Here is an 18,637-nt window from a genome sequence, read left to right as displayed (position 1 = left end):
GAACAAACAGGGCTGCATTCTATATAGCCCCCGAAAATCAACAGTATAGTACAACGAATTTGGGATAAAATAATCTTCCAAAAGATTCTTACCTTGAGAATACCTACATCTGTCCACGTTTTTGAACCACGGTGGCAGCCTTGCCTTGATAGATTGAGCATACCCACTGGCATGGAAACTTGTTCATCATATTCTTCCTCCGCCCTTTCTTCTTTAGCTCGTTTGCGCCTTCTTTCTTTAATTTCTTACTCTTGCCTCTCTAAGCATCTCCTCATGTTCGACATTGAGAGTGGACTATGAAATCTAAAATCTAAGAAATGAAAGGATAGAGAGGACATGGTGTGAGAGGTCTGAATTGAGCCTCTGGTTTTATAGAGGGATTTAGAAGATAGAGATGACATGTGGTGTGATTTTATAGGGTGAAAATTTTATCTGAAATATGAGATTTATATTTAATAATAAATATCGACACGTGACAATCGAAAATCTTATCTGAAATTTGATAGGTGAATTTTATAATAAATATGGACATGTGGCAACCAAAAATTTTATCCGAAAAATTCATCCGAATTATGAGATGTGAATTTTATAATAAATATTGACATGTGGCAACTGAAAATCTTCTTCAAATTAATCGTTTAAGTAAAAAAAATTAAAATTAAAATGAATAGTATTTACCTTTTACCATGACAATGGGTTGTCTTCTCTCATTGACAGTTGGTTGGAAGAAAATATTATAGATTAATTAGGAGCAGCACAAGCTGGATGGAGAGGAAATTTGAAGTTTAGTTCATGTGTGAAGTCGAATGGAAACTTATACTTATGTTAATGGTACTCATTAATTTTCAGTTTCATTGTACCTTTTAGATTACATATCCATGAAGAGTTCAAAACCAAGTGTTGTCATTGAAGAAAATTTCTGATAATATGATACTAGAAAAGCATAAATTCCACAATTAGGTTTCAGATCTGGTTCAATTCTCTATTTTAATATAATATGTGCCAATACCTTTTTTTTTTTTTTTTTTTTCCTTTCCTTCTAAATTTCCTTCACTTTGTACGCAAATACAGCAATAGTTTGAAACTTAATGCATTTTAGGTTGGCAGTATGGTGTCATTGGTCCCTTGGAGTTGTGTGATGCGAATGAGAATCGATGTCGTTGTGATTACACTGGTGAGAAAATAATTTCAGTTTTTGAAATCCTCCTGAATTTTCTTTATTTCATTTTGATTACTGGAACACTACAAGAAAATAGCCCTTACTTAACACTGCTTAATTGTGATGCAAATGAAAGATTTAATACTGGTCTTGACTTCATTAAATAAGTGGTTTGGATTCTGATCAGTTTGACTTAACATTTTGTTTTAAATGCAGCGGCTTTCAGTGATGGAGTTGCTTAAGAGTCAAATTGTGGAGAAGCAAACCTAATTCAACATCTGGCTTCAGCTCTTCTCCCAAAAGAGTGATCTAGTTAAATAAATTAGCTTTGCTTCTGTATCCAAATGAGCTTCTGCTAGGTAAGTAATAAGTCATGTTAGCACAGTCAGTCTGAGGGAGATTCATTGGTGCAATGGCATTCATGGAGAACGAAATTGCTCTGTATTTCTTCTGCAATTGATGCCTTCATAGACATAACCACTCAATTGCATATAAAAGTGTCATCCACTATATAATGCACACGGTCATTTTTTGATATCTTTTCTCATCCCCTACTCACTTTCTCTGCAATTGTTTTAAATTTCCTCCCCACTTTTCTCCGCGCGATACCGATAAGAACTACTTACTGGCAAATTTAGAGACCACTTGAAAAACAAAGATGGTTATACAAATTTGGGTGTAAGTTACATTTGCCTATAAAGTTCTAGGTCACTCTCTTGCACCCAGCAAATTACCCTTTTAAGCCCACCATTAGGAGCTAAACAATGTCGTTTCATTGAGGGAACAAAGTAGTAGGAGCTAACTGGTAATTTGCTGAGCCCAAAGTAGAATTCAGTTAGTTTTAATAAATGTAATGCTAGATTTATCATATTTTTATACCACATTATGTACCACATCTTTTGTATTTTTTTTATAATAATGGCCGGCCAATTTGTCACGCAAAGGCAGCTTAGAGGAAGATGTCACATCAGTCTTTGTCATTGTTGTCTTGTTAGCTGTTGTTGGCACTGGAGAGACGCAAACACGGCTTGGAAGAAAGACTGGGGCAGTCATCGGCCACAGTTTAAATACTGAAATTGTTTTGAACCATCAATTTCTACGTCACGTGGAATTTGGAATTGGTCTTTGCTTTTTTAGGCAATGAAACTTCTAAGTAAATTAATGACTAGGTCAGTATTTATTAGATAAATAATTTTACACGCGCTTTTAATTCTAATATTGGTATCTTTTTGTCTTTAGCTGTGGATCAATTCAATTCTAGCAAATTGCATGATGCATTGTTAGTACGAATTTGTCCCTACTTAAAAGAAACACGATCTGATGAATTGTGATTAATTTTTATTCGAATAAAAATTGATGAATCTGTCACTCTTAACGTTAAATTTTCTTTTTGGCGTTTTCATTGTGATGAGCTTTTTAGGTTTGTTTTTACCTTTTTCTTTTTTGGTGTGTAACTTGTGTGTTGAATTATTCATGTATCAGTAAAACTAAAATCAAATTTACAACTTTGACAACAGCAGCAAATGCTTTCTCAGCCAGTGACCAACAGCGTGAGAAAAATTCAACTTTGACCCCAACGCATATTAGGACATGAGGACTTTCTCTGTCTTTCAGTTTGACCTTTCCACCAACATTTGAGTTTCTTCATTTTCTTCAAGTCTTCTTACCTTGTGCAAAAACCTCTGCTCTTTTTTACACAATTCCTCCATGGATGGTGGAACTTAGAGTTCAGATTAGTCATCTTCCAAGTCCCTTTCCAGAGTGCCAGTACCTCAAACAGAGACTTCAAGGCTACAAATAAGAGTGAACCTGAAATATTTTCTGCGGTCATGAATTTGGTCAACCAATGAGGTCAGGAATTCACTTCGTCTAACTCTCTCTCTCTCTCTCTCTCTCTCTCTCTCTCTCTCTCTCTCTCTCTCTCTCTCGTAATTTAGTTCCCTTGTGTTCTGGGCTTTGCCCTGTGAGTGTATCTCTCTCCTCCTAAAGGTTTCCAGTTTGCATCAAATACATTCTGAATTCTAATATATATGCAAGATATATGATTTGTGATTTTCATCTTTGCTTGTAATTTGTAATGAAAGTGAAGGAAGAAGTATCTGAACAGATTACACAAAACAATCTCTCTTTTAAATAATTTATCCCAACGAAAAAAAGAGAAAAAAAGAAGAAGCTGACAGAACAAACAGAAAAAGAGATAATTGGAGTCTGGTTTGGAACTGATTTTAGGCAGACTTTGGGTGTTGCCCAACAGCCATTACTAATCATATTCTCATTATAATTGCTTTACATTGCACAGGATTACGTGTTTAACTACATAGTTGGGCAGATTGGTAAAGACAAATTCTTTTATTTTTGGCCAACAATAATTCCCGTAGATGAAATAGAGAATAGACGAGGAAGAAAAGATATAATAGAAATGAAGTGGTATACAGAGTTAATCTTAGGGCCTGTTTGATAACCATTTCAATTTTAGTTTTTAGTTTTCATTTTTTTTGGTGCTAGAGTATAGAGGAAAAAGAGGGAGAATGGAAGTGAGAATGAGAGTGGAGATGGGATTGAGAGGGAAGATGAGAGGAGAGGATGGGAGGGAGGAGGAACAAAAGTGAAAACAAAAACTAAAAACTGAAATCTATTTCAAATTGTTTTCACTTTCAAGATTTTGTTTTCACTTTTGTTACTCCTCCCTCTCATCCTCCCATTCTCACTCTCATTTTCCTCTATATTGTAGCACAAAAAAGGAAAACTAAAAACTAAAATTGAAATGGTTATCAAACGGGTCCTTAATATCATTTTTTTTTTTTTTTACTGTTTGGAGGATTGCAGGTCTGGATGGCAATGGAATTGAATGGGATTATGAATGAAATTGACTGAGATCATAGGAAACTAATGAAACTTGGATTGGAACAGATATCTTAAGATTTCATCTGCAACTAAAAATGGCCACAATGGACTTCAATATCGGAATTGAGGATGTAGGAGTGGCAGTACTACAGGAATTATGGAATAAGGTGGGATTTCAGGCCACGGGGCTCGTGGGCAAAACGAAGGATCTATTGTTTGAAAAGGAAAGCTTTCTGGAGTTCTCCAGGAGTATTTCTGAGCTCAATATCCTCCTCAGTAGCTTGAATGCCCGAAAAGTTGAAAATGCACTGGGATTAGAGTCCACAAAGGCTGCACTGACAACATTGAGCATACAGTTGAAGAAAGCAAGCAAGATCATCAAGGATTACAAATGTGGAAGCCGCCTCCGCCTCTTGCTTAAATCACACTCAATGCTCTTGCAGATGGAGGATGTAGCTAAAGATATTGCCAAGACTGTCTCCTCTTTTCAGCTGATCAATCTTGATATCTCCCTGAGCTTGAATACTATGACCAAACAGATCATCAACAATCTAGGATCAATGGAATTCAGGTCAGCATGTGCAACGGAATCAATTGCTTCAGAGATGGAGAATTCAATTTCTCAAAATGCTAGGAATAGGGAGAATTCTCAAAAGCTTCTGGAGAAGGTTGCAGAAGCCGTTGGTGCTCGAGCGAATGCATCCTTGGTACAAAGTGAGTTGGCACTCTTGAAGCAAGAGAAAGAAGACATGGAAGCTCAAAAGAAGCAGGCGGAGGCACTTCAGCTATATCAACTGATTGACTTCCTCTACAGTACAGAAATTGTTACCAGACCAAATGATGAGGAAACCTCTACATACCACCAGCAGTATCCAATTGATTCATTCATGTGTGAACTTTGCAAAAAGATGATGGAAGACCCAGTAGCAGTTACATGTGGCCACAGCTTTGAGAGGAAAGCAATTCAGGAACACTTTGGGCGTGGAGAGAGGAGCTGCCCCATCTGCAGACAGGAGCTTTCATCACTAGAGCTCACGCCTAATGTTGTGCTGCGAAACTCTATTGAAGAATGGAATCAGAGAGACAAGGATTTAAAATTCCAAGCTGCAGTCCATGGAGTCAAATCCAGTGACCGCTCTAAAATGGACAAGGCTTTAGAGGACATGCAGTTTCTTTTGGAAATGCCTAGATATGCAACCAAAGCTGCAGAGGAAGGACTTGCAACAAAGTTGGTAGTGATCTTAAAAGATGATACAGTAAATTCTGTGGCAGTATTAAAATGTCTCTACTACCTAGCTAAACTTAATGAGGATCAAAAGGTAAAAGAAAACAAATGGTGTTGCTTATCCCAATTCCATTTCACTTTGTAATATAGATGTAATTTAAGTGGTCTTGTTGTTTGTTTCAGGAAGCCATTGTCAGAGCAGGGGCCATTCGAAGAATTGTGAAGTATATCTACAAAGGAGGAAGTAAAAGGGATGCCATTGCAGTCTTGTTGGAGTTGTCAGCAAAGGAAACCCTTGGGCAGAAAATAGGAGATACAAAAGATTGTATTCCTCTTCTGGTTTCTTTACTCCATAAGAATAACCCTGATGTGTCACAGGAAGCTTGTAAGGTGTTGCAGAACCTCTCGTCAAACACACATTTTGTTGTCAAGATGGCTGAAGCAGGACACTTCCAACCTTTTGTTGCTCGCTTCAATGAAGGTAAATTGATATGCCTGAAAATGAAGGTAACTGATTTACCTTTCTACTGTTGCACAAGATAATCATTCCCGTGGTCTGTTTTTGCAGCACCTCAGGAGACCAGAACATTGATGGCTGCAGCCTTGATAAAGATGCAACTCAAGGAGAATAGCGTTGAAGAATTAAAGGACCGGCAATTTATACAGAGTTTACTTCAGATGCTCTCTTCGAGCTCACCCGCATGCAAATCTGCTTGCCTAAAATGTATGAAGAAACTTGTAGCACACCACAAGATTGTAAAGCGACTTCTGAAAGACCCTGCCACTGTACCACATTTGCTTGGCCTCATCTCATTTAACATGTCTGATCCACACTTGAAACAAGAAGCTGCTGAGATTCTTGCTAACATGATTGGAGCCAGTAAACACTTTGAACAACAAAAGTATCAGGGCTTGCAAGAGCTCCAATCAAAGCACAATGTCTGTCTACTGTTGCAGCTTGTAACCAGTGCTGAAGATCAAACCAAGATTCAATTCTTGCACCTACTGGTTGCACTGAGCTATAAATCAGAGATAGCTCGAGATATAATACGATCTGAACAGGATGCAATTGCTCACCTCTTCTCTTCCCTTCACAGCGATCATCGTGTGGTGAAAAGATGGGCAATGAAGCTCATATATTGCATATCAGAAGGTCATACTGCTGGGGTTCCACTACCACCTTCCCCTGCAAAAGAAACTGCTATTAACACCCTGGCAACCATCCTAATTAATTCACCAGACATTGAAGAAAGGTCCACTGTTGCAGGAATTATCAGCCAGCTTCCGAGGGATGATAGTAGTATTGATGAGATACTCCGCAAATCAGAAGTACTAAAAGCCATTCATGAGGTAATTTGCAGCATGGATGAGGAAAATTGGGGGAACATAGCACCTTCCATCCAAGGCACATCTCTACTGGAGAATGCTCTAGCAGCCCTTCTGCGCTACACAGAACCCACCAAGCCTGAACTTCAGAGACAATTGGGCAAGCTTGAAGTGTACCCATCATTAGTTCGTGTCTTAACCAGGGGTAGCTCACTAGCTAAGCAGAGAACAGCCATTGCACTTGCCCAACTATCCCAGTCTACTAGTCTGTCAGTCTCCGAAGAAACCATCAGGCAAACCAAGCCCTCGATGCCCCTCTTTGATCTGATGAAGCTTTTCTGGTGCTTTTCAGCATCATCAGAGAATGGAAGTATATGTTCTGTTCATGGTGCTGCTTGTTCACCAAGAGATACCTTCTGCCTGGTCAAGGCAGACGCGGTGAGGCCATTGGTGCGGACTTTGAGTAACACAGAATCTGGTGTGGCAGAGGCTGCTCTGATGGCACTTGAAACATTGCTGACAGACCACAGCACACTTTCACATGCAACTGCTGCCATTGTGGACAACCAGGGTGTGGTGGCCATTCTGCAAGTCTTGGACAGAGGATCTTTATCTGCCAAAACCAAAGCCTTAGACCTCTTTCAGAAGATCCTGGTTCATACAACGATCAGTGATACATTAAAGCAGAGGTTCGAGAGGATCCTTATCCAACTCCTCCATGATGATGAGCTTAAGAAAAAAGCAGCTTTGGTGCTTAGGCAGATGGAAATCATCCCGGAGCAGTCCTCATACTTCTAAAGATGTATAATAATATTGTATATGTGATCCATTTGCCATTTTTGCATTGTGCAGAAACTGCACCACATTAGATCAAGTTTTGAAGATGATAGCATACAATTCTCAAAGCGCATACCATACTCTAGAGATATAGGTGGGCTTTAGCAATAAGTTGGTGAAAGAAACAGCTGTGAATTACTTTGTTCAAGTTACTAGATAGTGTACAAATTCTCGTAATTTTTTATATACTGTCACACTTTTGATCTTTGCTCTCTCTTGTACATGAAGATGAAAACAGAACTATTATGGCAAGGATCATGCAGCAGCATTTACCCTCCGCCGGAAGTCCCGTGTTAAATTTTACTTTTCCCAATATCACTTGTATCAAACCCGACATTGGGTTTTAGACTAATGGGTGCTGGCCTTACAACTATAAGGCCCATTTTGCCTTCCAGTATCCTATTACAAGGCCCATATTCGTCTGAGTTAGATTCAGAGCTTGTGACTCATCAGGAGCCATGGCCACGCTAAAACCAAGTATAGATAATAATGGGAGCAAGGGAGTCAGATTCTCCGTGAGTGCCGTTTCAATCTTGGCAAGTGCATGATGAAACGCTCAAATAGATAAGCTTAGGAGTGGACCATAGGACCTTTATTTTATTGGCCATTGCCTATTATTGGATGAGCAAAATCCACGGCCTCCCTAATCCCTTTATAACTATCTAAACAGTGTCATCAAAATTATAAACTCAGAATCTTGTTGCTGTTGAGTTCGTTCGGAAAAAAAAGAAGAAGAAGAAGAAGAATGGCTTTGAGGGCAACCGTAAGTCTAACCCAAACTCTTTTCTATTGTTTTGTATTATCATCTCTTTGATTTGATTTGATTGCCTTAATTACGTTTTATATCTTATTAATATGATGCTAATCATGGTGAAATGATGATTTAATATGGATTTGTCTAGAACAATTGGAGATCTATGCTGGTTCGGTTGGGAGAGAACCGAGCTTTTGCAACCTCAACCGCTCCCAAGATGAAACCCATTACACAAAACCTTCATGCAAGTGAACCTACTGGGTCTACCTTCCGCCGTATCAGGTTTAAACATTAATCATTCATTTGTACAAATTTTCTAATATAAGGTTAACTATACATCCGGGTAACCGGCTCAGTGCATGTCGGTCGACCGGCACACAAATACATGTAGGTCAATCGACACACGAAGTGGTTATCAGGTGGTTATGAAATTTTTTATATTTTGGATAATTTAAATTGGTATTTCAATTTAATCTTAAGAGGGGAATAGCAAAGATTGTGAAGCATTGTATAATTAAGAAATGTGGAAGTATTTAATATATGCAATATTCAATCCAAGCAGGAAATTTCTTACGAAGCCAGAGAATGCACCGGTTGCCATAGTGCTAGGGTTTATTACGGTGCCTATTATTATTGGGTTGCACAGCCTCAAACAGCAGCTGATGCATGCCCCGAGCGTCGTCTTCGATAAGAAGAAGAGGGAATCCCTGTTCGAGGTCGAGCAACCAGATGTTGCCGTGAGCTCATCCGACAGGTTTATCAACAAATCTTTCCTCAGGAAGGTGGGTCGTATCCAGGATCCTGGCAACCCCACCATGCCTGATCCAGTCCAGCGTGACGCTTTCACTAGGTATATACATACATGCATACGTATATTAATATATGTCACGTCTTTAGCTGTTTGTGAATTTAAACTACACATTCATATAAAAATTAACCTAACTAAGAGTTTAGATTCATCGTCCGACTTAAACATCTTATGTAGTCAAATTGTCCGACATGAAAATGTTTTGGCAGATCGTACATTTTCGTATATGCAATATTAATGAAGGTTGCTTGGTTGCAACTTGCAGGCCTCGCACTGCGGAGACGCTCAAGACTGCTGGAGTGGACCCAAGCCGTCGCTAAGAAGAAGTTTCCATCTCAACAATCGGATTGTGTCTCTAATTAAGATCCAAAAGCATCTATTTCTATGCTTGGTCCCGTTAGAATATATGGTCACCATGGTGGTGTGACATTGTAAATAGAATTTTCGCCATCTGTTTTCCTTTTTTTCCTTTTTTCTTTTTATTTTATGTTCATAGCTTTTTGTTTTAATGCACAAAATATGTCGTATGGGTTATGTGGCCCTCCCTCTCTAGTACATTAATCAGAGGTGTGAGAGGCTCCCATTTTAGTTTGTTTTCTTGGTTTGTTTGTTCTAATAAAACAGAGACACCATACCCTAAATCATTATATTGGCATTTGCTATTGTATTTGAGAGCTCTAGCATAGCATGGTGTTTTACAAAAATATATAAATAAAATGCAGATCCCTTGTGGCTTCCAAACCCCATCCTCAACCCCAGCCACCCCATCTCCACTCCCTTCCCTAGCCACATCCACCCATCAGACCCCTCAACCCACGCCCCAGCCCCGACTCCCCGACCCGCTCTCTCCCTGTCTCCCTCTCTCTGTGTCTCGCTCTTCCACTCTCTTCCTTAATCTGTCGCACCAGACCGCCCTAAATCTAAACCCCCCAACCATCGCAACCCCTACCCACCCCACAGACCTGCCCTGACCTCAACCCAACCCCCACATATCAACCCCTCCCCGACCCACTCTCTCCTCTCCTTCTCTTCTTCTCTCTCCCCTGTCTTCGTCAACCCCCTCATCCTAATAGTATAAACTCAAAAATCTGAGAAATAATTTAGATGAACCCAAATTTTAAGAGTACTGCAATTGACGAAGTAGAGAACCCTCACCTTTCGAAGAAGCCCAGGCTATTGATGATCATGAAGCCCAAACTCGATATTTCCCAAAATTAAAGGAGACTACTCCGAGCTGATGAGGAGTTTCTTTAGGCATTAATTAGGAATTAATATTGGAATTAATTTTAGAATTTTGTTCAATTTGTCTTTGGTTCACTACTAGAGAAGTGGGCAAAAAGCACGATCCAAAGGCCACAAAAAAGAGGGTTGCGCCCTTTTGAATCACATATTTGTGTCATATGCAGAAAAGCCACAATAATTTTGTGTCAAATTTGAACCAAAAAAGAGAGGAAAGAGTTGTGCTTAAGTGAATTTAGACATAACTTTCGTGCCCAATTGCCATACTTGTCGCTTTGTCGTTAGTACACTTTGATCATGTGATTTAATAAGGCACAGATAATTGTGGCTAACCTACTGACATTTCTGGAAAAAGAAAAAAAAGTCTTTTCAGCTATCATATAGATATTTTTGTGCCATTTTGCTTAAATATTAATAAAAAAATTATACCCACAAAACATTATTTGTGCCTTCTAGTTAGTAATAAAATCATCTCCTCTTGTTATCTTACATGTACATTGAGGAATTGCAATGGATTCTAAAAGAAAGTTTCAAAAAATTTGTTTGGTAACAAGGGTCCCAAGCAAAGTTCTTGTATTGGTTCGAGTCCAATTAATTATTCTCCATAAAAAACTGAAGTTATCATCATTGAAGACTCACCACCTAGAAAAGCCAAACACCAATCTTCAGGGCCGGTACCACCAACTTTGCAAGGGAAGCAAGACGAATATGGAAGGCAAATATCAATACCAAATATCATATGCTTGTCAAGTGATACTGAAGTTCTTCTGGCAATCTCAGATGCAACAGAGTCAGATATTAGCACAGCTCGTTATTTTGGTAATGATCATGGTGCTGGACAATCCAACAAATTTGGTGCATGGAATAAAGATGATTTTAACAATTGGTATGAGGAGTACAAAAGCAGACTTCACCATATATAACCAGGAAGTCCCTCTAGCTAAGATGGAATTGCATTTATGTAATGTTTAACTCTTCATGTATTGATATTTTCATGTACTTCGTCTTTGGTTTTAAATAAATCACGTATGACGAAGTACTTTATTAAAAAAATATATAAGCAATTAGTTTTTTTTATTACATCAAATTCTACCTCAAACCATTGTTTACCATTTTGTTTTTTTAAACCACAATGTTCTTTGCCATTATCCATATAAAATAGGGTGCTTCATCATGGAACAATCAATGTATTGGATACATTTGAAATTTTTGTGGCCTATAAAGAGCACGAAACTGGAATCTTGTGAGTGTGTCTGTATATCTTGCCTAATAGAACACACATACTGAAATCGTGTTTTTAGGTTGCCTATAGAGCACGAATAGGGAAACATTGTGTCTCTTTGACTTATATTTTCCCAAATCATCCCTCATATGTCTGATATAAGACGTCACATAGGATCAAGAAGTAAAAATATATATGCCACGTTTGTATCATTCGTGCCTAAACAATTTGTATTATAGGCATGAATCCAAATTTGTGCCTTTTATATTGTCTATATAAAATGTTCACACGCACACCATTACCATATTTCAAATAAATCTGTTTATGTTTTGGCATAGTTTTCTATCCTTCACACAAAATGGGATCATCATACATGTCCTGTTAGAATATGAACTCAATCCCCAGCTGCTAGTGACTCATCACATAACTCAACCACTTCAACTATTTCAACACAGATTTCTTCAACAAATGATTAAAGCTACGTACACATTCAAGATACGTACACATGAATGGCTAAAGCTAATTTGATGTTTCTATGAAAGTATGTGAGTTGTTTAATGCAGCTGGACAATGGGATGAAGAGCTATTAAAAGCTAATTTTTGGGAACAGGAAGTGAAGGCTATCCTCCAAATTCCACTAGCTTCAAATCATAGAGAGGATAAATTAATTTGGCATTATGATCAAAGCGGCAAATACTCAGTCAGAAGTGGTTATATGCATGGTTGCATGCATGAAGAAGCAAAGGGAAAATGGCATGCAAGGGTGCTCGACACAAGATGGTACATTGTTATGGAAAAAACTGTGGAGTTTGCAGGTGCCTAATAAAATCAAATTCTTTCTATGGAGATGTATATGGGGGTTTTTGCCTACCAGACAAAATTTGTACCATAAGAAGATCTTGAATTCTCCAATATGTCCACGTTGTGGGAAGAAAGTGGAGTCAGTTATTCATGCAATATGGGCTTGTAGTGAAGTGAAAGCAATATGGTCTTTATCACCTTGGAGTGCAAATCGACATGAGTGGAGAATTACATCTTTCAAGGAACTTTGGCAAGCTGTGATTGTGGTCTCAAGTAAAAAGGAGGTGAATCTTTTTGCTTTTCTATGCTGGGATATTTGGAATGACAGAAACAATCTGTTGTTTCAAGGACGAAGTCTTGAGAGTGTATCAGTGTTTAACAAAGCTTTGGCTTATCATACGGAGTTTTACTCTGTAAATCTTGCCCCTATATTCTCCCATAATAGGCAAGGGCCTAGTCAGAGTTCTGTTAATTGGCATGCCCCATTGGATGGTCAGTACAAAATTAATGTTGATGGGGCAGCCAAACTTGCTAGGTTAATGCGGGGAGTTGGAGCAATGATTCGCAATGGAAATAAAGAGTTTATGGCTGCCTGTTCTCGACAAGTGGTAGGTGCACAAGCTATGGAACTAATTGCTGCAAAGGAAGGTCTTCAGTTCGCATATGATCTTGACTTTCGTGACATAGTGCTAGAAATGGATGCGTAGGGGGTGGTAGATAGAATCAACTCTAATGAAGAGTGTTTTGAAGGTGAAGGGAATCTAGTGGAAGATATCAAGGAGATGCAGGGATGGTTTAGATCTTTCTCCTGTAATTGGCAACGACGAGAAGGTAACAAGGTTGCCCATGAGCTAGCTCAATATGGCACTCGGAACGCTGATTTTTTCACATGGATTGAGGAGGAGCCATTATGGCTAACTCCTTTTCTTTCTGCAGATCTAGAAGCTAATGGCTGATCTTTATGTTTGATGGCAAGTGGGAGGTGCTCTTTTTCCTTTGGCGGATTTTCCTCCTTTTTTGGGGGTTTTTTTATGCTAAAGGTTTTTTACAGAGGCCCAAACTTGCACATCCTTTTGTTTTCTTCTACGTGTATTATGTTATCTGGTTATTGAATGAAATTCCTTTTCATCAAAAAAAAAAAAGAAAAAAAAAGGGATGCCTTAAGCTTTTTGTGTCTCTGACCAAAAAAAGAAGTTTTTTGTGTGACTAAAAGGGCACAATTCCTCATTTTTGTGCCTTTGTGGATTTAGTTTTCGTAAAGTAGTTTTTTGCGAAAACATGTTTGACCAAATTTTTTTTTGTCCAAATGGCAAAAAAGTTATATATAAAAAAAAAAAAAGGGAGCTTTCATTTTAAGACACTATATAGTTTACTAATTTGGAAGATATGAATACAATTTCACCTAATTAGCATAAGGCCAAAAACCAAAAAGTAGTACCTAATTTTCCAATAATGTAATTAAAACATCAAAATTACACACAATGCCACTCCTTTAAAGGCAAGCACACTATGCCACATGTCCACCTCGACAATCTCCCTTTTGATTAGTTGCCACCACCACCGGCCAACTGCCACCACCGCCTCCGCCAGCCAACCACCACATGCCAACCCCTTTCTGGCCAGCTGCCACGAACGCCAACAACTGCCGCCACCCATCACCGGCCAACCACCGCCACCTACAGCCACCACCTGCCAACCACCACCTGTCAACCCCTTTCTGGCCAATTTCCAAGAACGCCGACAGTCGCCGCCACCCATCACCGGCCAACCACCACCACCTACAGCCACCCATCTCCGGCCAACTGGGGACCAACTCCATCGTCCTTTATTCACCCTAAAAAAGTAGAAGATATTGTGTCATTAAAGGGACTCGAACGTTGACCCTCAAAGGAGGAAGCCTCACTCACAAACCACTACACCAAACTTGGTTTTGTGATATTTATTCAATTACACAATATTTATATAAACAATCATCGGTTAAATTTTTTTTTTTTATTTCAACAGATTCATGCAAAAACTGCTAACTAAAAATGTAATAAAATTACAAATGTAACAAAAACAAAAACAAAAACAAAAACTACATTGCAGAGTATGGGGAAAAATAAACATATTAATGAGTGAGGAACCAAAATGCAAAACCATAATGAAAGTACTCAAACGGAAACGGAAACGGAAACAAAAACTACAAAGCGAAAACGGAAACTGCAATGCAGAGTCTGGGCAAAAATGCACCTACTAATAAGTGAGGAACTAAAAGGCAAAACCATGATGAAAGTACTAGAAAATTCTACAAAAATCTCTAACCAAACAGCACCTCAAACTCAAATCTGATATAAAAAAAGGGCCGAAGTAGAAAATAGAAACTACATCAAAGAGTTGAAAAATCAACTTATAAAAACTGAAAATTAAGTAGAAAATTCAAATAACAATTTGAAAGAATATACATAGATCAACATAAAAAAACTGAGTTTCACATCAAAACATGAATATTGCAATAGAAGAAGAAGATCGAATAATACACTGCAGTTTCAAGAAAAACCAAAAGTTCTCATATTTAAATGAGATTTTAAAATAAAAATAATGTAGATATTAATAACATAAACAAAAACAAAAAAAAATGTAAAACAATAACAATAACAAAAACTACAAACAAACACAAAAACAAAAACAGTAACAAAACCATCAAAGGGTAAAAGAAGAATTACACAAGAAAATTGTTGTGGCAAACAAACCAAAGAAAGAAAAGGCCAACACAAAACAAAAGAAGAAAACGAACAAAGGAAAAGCAAAAAAAGAAGCTGGAGAAGAAGATGAGGTTGTTGATTACAACAAGGATGTGGTCAGCCTAATTTGAGAAAAGATTTGTTATATATCTATTCTCTCATATAATCTTATAACAGGATGCAACAAACGGAAAAGGAACAGGAAACTGCCTTGCAATTTATGATCAAAAACATCTGTTCAAATTTGCAAAGAAACCAAAAGGCAAAGCCATATCAAAGTACTAAAACTAAGTTCAAAACACATTTAAGTCGATGAGCAGTTGTAGCATTCTCATAGATTTGAAAAAAAAATTATTCTAAAATCGAAATATGGAACAGGAAACTGCATTGCAGTTTCTAATAAAAAACTGCAATAAACGGAAACTGCAGTGCAATTTATGAAAAGAAAAAAAATATGCTCAAATGTGAAAAGAAACCAAAAGGCAAAGCCATGATCAAAGTACTAAAACTAAGTTCAAAACACATACAAGTAGATGAGCAATTGTAACATTCCCATAGACTTGGAAAAATTATTCTAAAATGGAAATATGTAACAGGAAACTACATTGCAATTTCTGATAAAAAATTGCAACAAACTGAAACTGCAGTGCAGTTTATGAAAAAAAAAATGCTCAAATGTGAAAAAAAAAAAACCAAAAGCCAAAGCAATGATCAAAGTACTAAAACTAAGTTCAAAACACATATAAGTAGATGAGCAGTTGTAGCATTCCCATAGGCTTGGAATAATTATTCTAAAATTGAATTATGAAACAGAAAACTGCACTACAGTTTCTGATCAATCTACTATAGCACTAACAAAACAACAAACCAAAAACTTCATGAAAACAAACATTGAATGACAGTTACAAAGGAATATCCACTAATGAAACAATTGCATAATTGTCATTAACTTCAAAAAACATACCTCAACAACAACAAAATTGAGTTTCACATCAAAACATGAATACTGCAAGAAGCGGTAAGAAACTCTAAAAACTTAGATTTGTAAATAATTGAGAATCCACATTGAAATTGGTTATTCCTAGTTAAAGATAGGAGAACTAAGAAGAACATAAGAAAAGTTCAAAGCGTGGGTGTGCAGAACCACATACATATACTAAAATGATAGTATTGCATGTACAAAGATGTCAATGCCAAGCATTGAAAACCTCCAAACAATCAGATCTTGGCAATGCAACCTAATTAATGCTCTCCACACAGAAAAAAGAAGAGAAGATTACAAAAATTACAAAATCATATCTTATGTTATTCAAATAGAAGTTACTAGCCTATATCCACATTGATATCATCTCAGCCATCTTACGTTACCCATCAGTATATTTGTATTTGTCTACATGTTAAGATGCTACTAGAAACAGCATCCATGCAATTCCAAAGACAGCAGTAGACTTAAGCTCAAGAGACATGTAAGAAACAATTTGAATTCACAAAAATATTTGAAAGGGCAATCAAAAGAATTTCCAAAATAGAAAAATTTATATATGAATCAAACATCCCAGAAACACACCAGATTTTAGCTTTTTGTCAACAGCCTAATCAAGCACTCTTTGAGCTTCCTCTGTCGATGTGGGATGCTCAAGACTGAAGAACCACATGTCAGCTTTCCCAAGTAACTTGATCGTTTCTTCACGAACCTTGAAAAGTGTAATTCCATTTGCCCGTAAATTTTTTTGCAGCCAGACTGGTTCCTGCAGCCCAATTCAAATATGGCTAAGTATACCACATAACCAGTACATAGTAACTATGTGGTCAGATATTTGAAGATTTTTTTTTTATATAGCATCCCTATTACATCAAATTCTACTTCAAACCATTGTTTACCATTTTATTTTTTTAAACCACAATGTTCTTTGCCATTATCCATATAAAATAGGGTGCTTCATCATGGAACAATCTATGTATTGGATACATTTGACATTTTTGTGGCCTATAAAGAGCACGGAACTGGATTCTTGTGAGTGTGTCTGTTTATCTTGCCTAATAGAGCACACATACTGAAACCGTGTTTTTAGGTTGCCTATAGAGCACGAATAGGGAAACATTGTGTCTTTTTGACTCATATTTCCATAAATCATCCCTCATATGTCTGATATAAGATGTCACATAGGATCAAGAAGTAAAAATATATAGGCCACGTTTGTATCATTTGTGCCTAAACAATTTGTATTACAAGCATGAATCCAAATTTGTGCTTTTATATTGTCTATATAAAATGTTCACATGCACACCATTACCATTTCAAATAAATCTGTTTATGTTCTGGCATAGTTTTCTATCCTTCACACAAAATGGGAGATCGTCATACCCGTCCTGTTAGAATAGGAACTCAATCCCCAGCTGCTAGTGACTCATCACATAACTCAACCACTTCAACTATTTCAACACAGATTTCTTCAACAAACCATCGTGCTCGACCTATGAGCCCTCGTGTTAATATTTTGGGGTCATCCGATGGAAACATACGTACACATGAATGGCTAACGACCGGTAATGATAGTGTTGAGGCCCAAAAAGTCCACGTTTCTATCCAAATAAATTCTCAGCCCAATGATATACCTTACCAAGAAGAAACTCGATTGTGCACGCGAAAGTTCATCATATGCGCTTGCACACGTGCCACGCTACAAGCTTAAGTGGGCCCAAGCCACTCAAATGCCCAGGGCTTGCTTGGGTGGGTTGTGGTATGGATGGGAGCCTTAAGACTCAAGCCCATTTCTTAGGCCCCAACATGTGGATGAGCACAAAGGAGGAAATAGCCTATTAGCTTAACCAAATTAGCCCAACACCTCAACAAAAATAGGCCAACACTTGTTGAGGTTAGCCCACTTATTTTGACAAACCAACCCATTATCTTAGAAGGCCCATACAATTAGAAAAGAGAAGAAGCCAAAGCATCATCTCCTTGCTGAAAAAACAGAAGCCACGTAGGGAGCAAGATGTCCACATATGGAAGGCTCCAGCAAATGGAAAAGAACAATTTCAAAGCACAAAACACCCGAAGAACCAAGGGATATTAACGTGCAAGCTGCCAGGAAGATAAGCGCCCTTCGAACTAGCATACATACCCCAATTCCTTCCCCCATCAGACCTGGCCATGGAAAAAGGAAAGAAAGAAAGGAAGGAGATGGCTGGGAATGGAAGTCTCCCATTGGAACAGCTGCGGGAAAGGGGGCCTTGAGCTCCCAAAATTCCTGATTTTGTGCAAATAAACAGAGAAGATTTTGCTAGAATAAGATAAGTCAAAGAAGGGGAGGAGAAAGGAAGGAAAAAGCTTGGCCAAATTAGATATAAACCATTAGGGTTTCTTGGAAAAAGATGTCTTCCAGCCGCAATAAAAAGGACATCTTCTACCCAACCAAAGACAACCCACACCTAGAGAGCAAGCTTCCTCTCTTGCCTGCAAAAACCCAGCAATCTCATGCACTATTCACCCTTCTTCTCCATTTTCTTCTTTTGGCAGACCATTTTCACATCTGACAGAATTTCTGTCAAGCTGCCGGAAGAACGTGGTTCTTTCTTTCTCTCTTCTCAGCCAAATCTGCTTGCAAACCTCTTCTTCCTCACCTTAACACTCCCATTTCTCCCTAGAAAGCCATATTTTCGTCTTTGGTGCTAAACTCATGCTGATTTTGCTTCCAT

At 38.0% G+C, this 18,637-nt stretch overlaps 2 protein-coding genes across 3 annotated transcripts; both read left to right on the top strand.

The window, feature by feature from the left end:
* Positions 1-2,792: 2,792 nt before the first annotated feature.
* LOC117614951 (U-box domain-containing protein 43-like) lies at positions 2,793-7,598 on the top strand. 2 transcript variants are annotated; one of them, XM_034343894.1, is made up of 4 exons: positions 2,793-3,010; positions 4,070-5,322; positions 5,412-5,709; positions 5,797-7,598. In XM_034343894.1, exons 2-4 carry the CDS (start codon positions 4,099-4,101, stop codon positions 7,350-7,352), a joined length of 3,078 nt encoding a protein of 1,025 aa, XP_034199785.1. In that variant the 5' UTR covers positions 2,793-3,010; positions 4,070-4,098; the 3' UTR covers positions 7,353-7,598. The 2 variants fall into 2 exon arrangements, with proteins under 2 accessions (XP_034199785.1, XP_034199784.1); XM_034343893.1 differs by having other exon boundaries at positions 3,986-5,322.
* A 353-nt stretch (positions 7,599-7,951) lies between these two features.
* Positions 7,952-9,620, top strand: LOC117612611. Its single transcript, XM_034341293.1, has 4 exons — positions 7,952-8,154; positions 8,294-8,427; positions 8,708-8,995; positions 9,219-9,620. Exons 1-4 carry the CDS (start codon positions 8,137-8,139, stop codon positions 9,271-9,273), a joined length of 495 nt encoding a protein of 164 aa, XP_034197184.1. The 5' UTR covers positions 7,952-8,136; the 3' UTR covers positions 9,274-9,620.
* Positions 9,621-18,637: the final 9,017 nt, after the last annotated feature.

Source organism: Prunus dulcis, chromosome 1 (assembly GCF_902201215.1).
Source record: "Prunus dulcis chromosome 1, ALMONDv2, whole genome shotgun sequence".
Taxonomy (NCBI): domain Eukaryota; kingdom Viridiplantae; phylum Streptophyta; class Magnoliopsida; order Rosales; family Rosaceae; genus Prunus; species Prunus dulcis.
Note: the sequence above shows the minus strand (reverse complement) of the source record. Positions and strands in the feature narration are given on the sequence as shown.

Coding starts and splice junctions, on each gene's coding strand:
- LOC117614951 (XM_034343894.1), top strand. CDS start 4,099: ATGGCCACAATGGACTTCAATATCGGAATTGAGGATGTAGGAGTGGCA. Junction 5,323..5,411: donor AACTTAATGAGGATCAAAAG/GTAAAAGAAAAC, acceptor TGTTTGTTTCAG/GAAGCCATTGTCAGAGCAGG. Junction 5,710..5,796: donor TGTTGCTCGCTTCAATGAAG/GTAAATTGATAT, acceptor CTGTTTTTGCAG/CACCTCAGGAGACCAGAACA.
- LOC117612611 (XM_034341293.1), top strand. Junction 8,428..8,707: donor TCTACCTTCCGCCGTATCAG/GTTTAAACATTA, acceptor CAATCCAAGCAG/GAAATTTCTTACGAAGCCAG. Junction 8,996..9,218: donor CAGCGTGACGCTTTCACTAG/GTATATACATAC, acceptor TGCAACTTGCAG/GCCTCGCACTGCGGAGACGC.